The sequence below is a fragment of the Vicia villosa genome, linkage group LG4, assembly GCF_029867415.1.
Source record: "Vicia villosa cultivar HV-30 ecotype Madison, WI linkage group LG4, Vvil1.0, whole genome shotgun sequence".
Taxonomy (NCBI): Eukaryota; Viridiplantae; Streptophyta; class Magnoliopsida; order Fabales; family Fabaceae; genus Vicia; species Vicia villosa.
In genome coordinates, this window is record NC_081183.1 from 153,230,168 (window position 1) to 153,236,684 (window position 6,517).

The 6,517-nt window shown below is 32.5% G+C and overlaps 1 protein-coding gene across 2 annotated transcripts; it reads right to left on the reverse strand.

The window, feature by feature from the left end:
- Positions 1-1,075: 1,075 nt before the first annotated feature.
- Positions 1,076-6,309, reverse strand: LOC131595552 (aspartic proteinase 36-like). 2 transcript variants are annotated; one of them, XM_058867919.1, is made up of 8 exons: positions 6,035-6,307; positions 3,739-3,819; positions 3,513-3,607; positions 3,252-3,414; positions 3,081-3,154; positions 2,867-2,960; positions 2,424-2,490; positions 1,076-1,475 (listed from the first exon to the last, which is right to left on the reverse strand). In XM_058867919.1, the coding sequence occupies exons 2-8, from the start codon at positions 3,811-3,813 to the stop codon at positions 1,429-1,431; spliced, it is 615 nt and encodes a 204-aa protein (XP_058723902.1). In that variant the 5' UTR covers positions 3,814-3,819; positions 6,035-6,307; the 3' UTR covers positions 1,076-1,428. The 2 variants fall into 2 exon arrangements, with proteins under 2 accessions (XP_058723902.1, XP_058723903.1); XM_058867920.1 differs by lacking the exon at positions 3,739-3,819 and having other exon boundaries at positions 6,035-6,309.
- Positions 6,310-6,517: the final 208 nt, after the last annotated feature.

Genomic DNA, 6,517 nt, shown 5'->3' on the forward strand with positions numbered 1-6,517 from the left:
TGTTAATGATTGCTTACCTAAAAGTGATAATTGGTAAGTAAGTAAAAAGCTTAAGATGAGTGTATAAAATGAAGGTAAGAAATAGTCTTTTTCCTTGGTGGATGTTCAAAAAATAGTATATTAAGGATTCTCTTTAGTTAATTCCTCGAAGGTAATAAAACCCAACAGTAGGGAGGAGGGAGATTTCATTAATCGATTTCTTAAATGTAAGTCCCAAATGTAGGATATTAAGGAATCTTCTTAGTTGATTTCTTAAGGTAATGAAACCCAACATTAAGGATGACGAAAGACTTTGTTAGTCTTTTTCCTTGTGGGCAATGGATTAGTTGTATTGTCGAGACGACACAACACAATTGTGCAACTATAACTCCTATAGATCTACCTGATAACGGGGGGTTAGCAATTTTTTTTAAAATTCTACTCTCTCCTACCTAATCTTCTTCTATATATTCACAAAGTTGTCTTATCGATTTGAGAATAAAAAATATTTGTGAGTTCTAGTGTTGTGGAGTTATTATAATTTACTAACACTACAAGAAAATTGACTTTTTGTGACACTCAAAAAGTGTCACTAAAAGTCAATAATCCGTAGGTAAAAAGCTTGCAGACATTGAGTGACGCCCACCCCTAGCGTCAATTATAAGGGGGTGTAATGCTACGGTACAATAAGTGTCACGATAGCTTTTAGCTACGGGCAAATATTTACCTGAATGTCACTATATCATAGGTTACTGTTACAAATATTTCTCTTTTTACCTACAGTTTTAGTTTTAATAGGTGTCACTAGAACTCTGTTAAATAATATTTTTTAATTTACCAAAATATAATAAAATTATAAATTATAATTTTTTTATAATTCAATTACTCGGTAAAATATTTTACAATACATTTTCTATTATTTCAATTTAAATATGACAAATTAACTTAATATTAAAATTAAACTATTATATCAATTTCAATATAGTAACAAAGAATTTCAACTACATTTTCTTATTTTCTGTTTGAATAAGTATAACTAGAAAGACCACTATTTTGTATGAATCTAATCAATGACCAAGTAAAATATTCAAGAGGATTCAACAGAAGCACCAGCTTTCATGTATCTACAATTTTGAATGGTATTGTATCTTCACTTTCATATATTTGAATCTAAATTGTGGTCAATAGGTGACACAAAATCAAACCTCTTCAGCTATAGCTCGTAAGACCTCGTTAACTTGTGGATCTTCAGAAAACCGCATTTGAAGAACAGAAACTAGATTTCCAAGCAAATTCTCTAATGTTGCAACTCTATTATCTGCATTGGAGCTAGAACTAGCATGTCGGGGAAGCTTGCCAAGACAACGCACTCGTCCTCTCTTTTCAGGTCCTTTAACCTTTGAATAAGCATCATTCTTCCAGCTTGTAGAATCTTTGGTGGCTTGAGAATCATGTGAGCTGCCTTCCTCCTCTACCATATGCTTCTTTAACTCTTCCTACATGCAACACAAGTAACTTTTCAAATGTAACTCAATATTATTTCTTGCAACCTATGCTATCAAAACGACAATACACATGAACAAAATGGAAATAACTGGCAATTGATTCATATTCATTCATACTCTCACTATCACATGTAAACAATTACATCCACTTCTGAGCTTCTTGGTCTATAATGCTAAGGGTACTTCTATTTCTTTTTGGGCTTCAAATCTTATTTTTACCTAGTCAGTCATATTATTCAGATCTCACTATAACATGTAAACAGTGACATGGAAATTAAAAAACTTAGACTTTCACCTCACTTTTGAGCTTTTGGTCTATAATGCTAAGGGTACTTCTATTTCCTTTTGGGCTTCAAATCTTATTTTAACCTAAGGTTATAAGGGACTTGAAATACATTATGGATTTTAAAGTTCGTCTCTTAATAGCAAGGTTCTAAGTAACAAGATTTGAGGTGCTCACTTTGTGACTAAAGGATAACATGGCCCAATAATCTACTCCCAATGTTAACCTAGTAAACTAGTGTGCCTAAAAATCAATAATCTAGTAAATTTGGCTTCTCTTCAAATTTGACTTGTAACTAGCATATAATTAAGCATGCAGCAGTCATGCAGTTAAAACTATTTGCTGAAAAAAGAAAGGATGGATTATGAACGAAAAATCTTAAGCAATGAAAGTGAACATTTGATCAATGAACTCGATTAAGATTGAGGACCTTAACAATTGTATTAGTTAAGCAATCAAATATTACAATATTACAATAGTATTTCTCACCAACAATTTCAAGCTTAAATCATTAAACCAGGAGAATATCTACAGAGTTTAGAGTTAGAACCACAGTAAACTCTTCATAAAACAAAGACCCGTGCAAGACAGGTGACATTTATTGGTACAAAGAGGGCTAGTAAAATAAAGTTTCCAAACTGGTATTCTACAATTACCTCCTAGAATTGTTACATCTTGACCTGGGATTTTCTGAAAGCCAATACACCAAACTGATCCATCTCCCTATAAAACCAAAAGGTTTATTAAATCATTCAACTAGTGAGATAACATTCATAATAGAAAAAAATCGAAAGTATAGCAGTAACATGTTTGTGAAAAAAAAAACATTTAGGGTTAAATAAGTTTTTGGTCCCTATAAATATTGCAGTTTCATTTTTAGTCCCTCCCTATCTTTAGGCAACGGTTTTAGTTGGTTTTGGCAACGGTTTTCTTGTAAAAACCGTTGCCTAAAGGCAGGGAGGGACTAAAAATGAAAACTGGAATATTTATAGGGACCAAAAACTTATTTAACCCTATTTTATTTGGTCAAAGAAGTCAGCCATGCGCATAATTAGACACGAAGTAGCTCTTAAATGGAAATCGAAGTTTGGATACTTACAATATAGTTCTGCTTTATAAGGTAGTCCTGTGGTCCTAAAACGAGAGACGCACCACCGGCAAAGTTCAGACTTACTTGAGGAAACATGTCAAGGCTGTTAAACACAGTATAGCCGTTAAAAGGCAGAGAAAGATCATCTATTTTAAACATTCGATTGGGGCAAAATATGTCATAAAATAATCCATTAAATATATATGAACAGTTCCATTTTAACCTGGTGGTAACTAAGTAACACTGATTTCCTCTGGAAAGAACAGTGCGCACAGATTGTGGAATAGCAGCGGTAATCTACACAGAACAACATTTCCGTTAATATATAGATAGATCAAAGCAATGTCCATAATTGATCAATTGGATGAAAAGAAATTACCTAAGTGAAACTCACCGCATTGATAAAGGGATTGTAAGCCTCTTCTGCAATGTATGCCAAAGTTGTTCCAGAATCAATAATGGTACCTCTATTGTTTGATGTAGCAAAAATAGCAGAATCAATTGGCAAAACTTGGCCACTGACAGAGATGCTCAGCAGATTTAGATTATAATGAGGCCTGAAATATTTACCATAGAACTAATCTTAATGTTTAAACTTTATTTGTTCAATTAAGATGTCTATTGAACACTAATTATCGTATACACTATTTGATACCTTGACTTGCTTTTGAATGATTTATTCTGCTCCCCATCCTCCAACATCTCTCTAGCTGCTTCCAATTTTCTGCGTTTCTTTCTAAGCATATTTTTCTGCATCGTAGATATTTCCATCAAGTAAACATGTAAGTCGGAACAAAGCATACAAGCAATTTTATGTACCTTCTATATCTCAAAAAACAAGTCGATTTGTATGTAGAACAACATTGAGAAACACTTCTTACCTCTCGCTCTCGTTTCCTCTTTTTCTTCAATTTGAAGTCTTCAGCTTTCTGAGAAGAACCATTTTCCTTATCCATAGATACCTGTTGTCAGTCAGTTCACATCTTATTAACATTCGCGAGCATCCTATTCTGTGGGAGGATAAATAACAAATTATCTTTTCAAAATCTACAATCAAATATCTCTTTCTTTATTACTTGTTAGAGCTTAGTGATCTATCTCTTTCTTTATCTATACAATTATTTCTATCTTTCTCATTCGGCCTCTTTATTTCACAGGAATAAAATTGAGTTTCAATTGGTTGTGTACTTCACTCAAATAGAGAGAGGGATACTTGCTCTGCCAACATTTGATGCAGGGGGTGCTGAGGAGTGAAGACTGACAGTACCGTTCAGAGGTAGAGTTGTAACATGAACCGTAGTATGTAAATACAACTTGTTCAATGTAAATGAAAAATGGTGATACACATATATATTTATACAATAGAGTGAATGAAAAAGCTAGTAACTAACACTATTAGAGAGAGTAAGCATGGGATAACAGAATTGGAGGCAATTCAGTAAGTGCAAGAATTAAAGGAAGAAAGAAGGAAAACAAAAGGGAATGTTTCTTGAATGCATATCTAACACTATATAGCCCTTCATTTCTAGCTTGTAACCAATGTTATCAAATATCTGCCATGGTGGCGGTATGGAGGATATAAATTTACCCATAATCCGCTATAACAGTGCCGCAGAGTGTCCGGTATGGCAGAATTTCGAGTATCCGCCATGGACTCTATCTGCCACCAATAATGCTATAATTAGCTATTCTATAATTTAAATCCTCAGGTATTATAATACATTTTTCAATTATATGGTTGAATAATAACGAGTAAACAAACAACCATGTCAGTCCTTGAATATGTAATGCCGTGTGATTATAGTGTCTCAATCTTTGCTATGTAAATCTATTTCTGATACTACTTCACAAGTGCGGAGCTGATGAGTAAATCTATTTATATTCTAAGCAGGTTAACAGGCATTGTGAGTAAACTTCCTAACAAAAGCATGTTAACAGCTTTTCTCAATCTCAAATAATGAAAGTTTTATAAAGGAGTAAAGGTAATTTATACACAAAACAGATACTGCGCGGAAAATTTCATCCTATAAATTTAATACAAGGCTAACTATAAGTAGAGTACATTATACTTGGCCGTGCATATCAGAGACAAAAACTGCATAGAAAATACTTGTATCTATGCAATTTAGACATTTTCACTTCCACTTGCTATTCAATCTTTCATCACCTAGTTACAATATTATATTGATTTTCATCATGCATCCTCTGCAATTTTGTTTATAAATACTATTAGTTTTATTTGAAATGAAATTGTTAATATATTTACTTTTGTTTTCATTTTAAGACTTACCACATGCAATTTTTTGTTTGTCTAGTAACTTTGAAGACTATATCTATAAAATAGTACAAACTTTGTAGTCTCAAATTTTTACTTAATGGAACACATAAACAAGCATATACAGAGAGAAGCATATGAAACTTGTTTCGCCACAAGAACGCAATCCACACACAAGGCTTTTATTTTAAAAAAATACAACACATAAGAAACAAGATATGATAAATGTCAAATTCAAGTTCTTCTACTTCAATTCAGTAATATACATCAACACCAGAAGGGGAGATTATAGTTCTCAAAGATGGCCTTGTAAGAGTTAGCATCAAAACAAAATCGTCATCCACCAAACGACCGTTGTAATATTGTATTGAGTTTGTCATTGTTCATGCTCAACACTTTCACTTATATCTCTAAATTCTAATACATACATCATACATGTCTAGAACAATGCCACTCTAACCTAAACACATTACACACCAAACTTCTAAACAACTCAAAAATCACCAATCAAATTATGATGGATACCAATATCCACAAAACTAAAATCCAGAAGACGGAGAAATTAAAATTAAGCAGAGATGTAGAAATTGAATCTGAATGACATTGCTGAATAATAAGACATGAATTTTAGAATACTCTCACTATGGTTTAACCTAATAAAAACTTCTAATCATTTTTCTCATATTTCACAAATCATCAAACAACAACAACCACTACACTGTCAATGATGAAGAAAACAAAAACCATCGAAATCGTAAATTGATTTCAGGATACATAAATTAACTACACAAGAAATTGAAAGCAATCGTGAATACATATAGTTATGGTTTCCAATGATTTCAATTACGATAACACAATTCAACAATTAAGATTCAGTGTAATTTGAGAGGGCGAGAGAAAACCTTAGAAAGAAAGAGTCGAGTTGTGTGGTGGCGATTGAACAGAGAGTTGATGGTGGCGGCGGTTGAACAGAGAGTTACGGTGGCGGCGGTTGAACAGAGAGTTACGGTGGCGGCGATTAAACAGAGAGTTGACGGTGGCGGCGATTGAACAGGAAGTTGACGGTGGCGGCGATTGAACAGAGAGTTGACGGTGGATTCTACGATTTCAGATTTACATCGCTTCCACAAGTTGCAAGCTGAAATTGAAATGAAAATGACATGTTTGTCCTAATTAGTATAAAAACATATATTTTATAATTAAAATTAATTTTTAATTTTTTAATTAGTAATTAGTAAAGTTGAGTTTTGACAATGAAAAAAAAAACTTAAGTTTTACGTTTTTTTAATGAAAATAATAATTTTATAATTTATATAAAAAATATTATTTATCTATAATATAAAATTATTTAACAATTTAATAAAGTAAAATATAGCTGTAGGTAA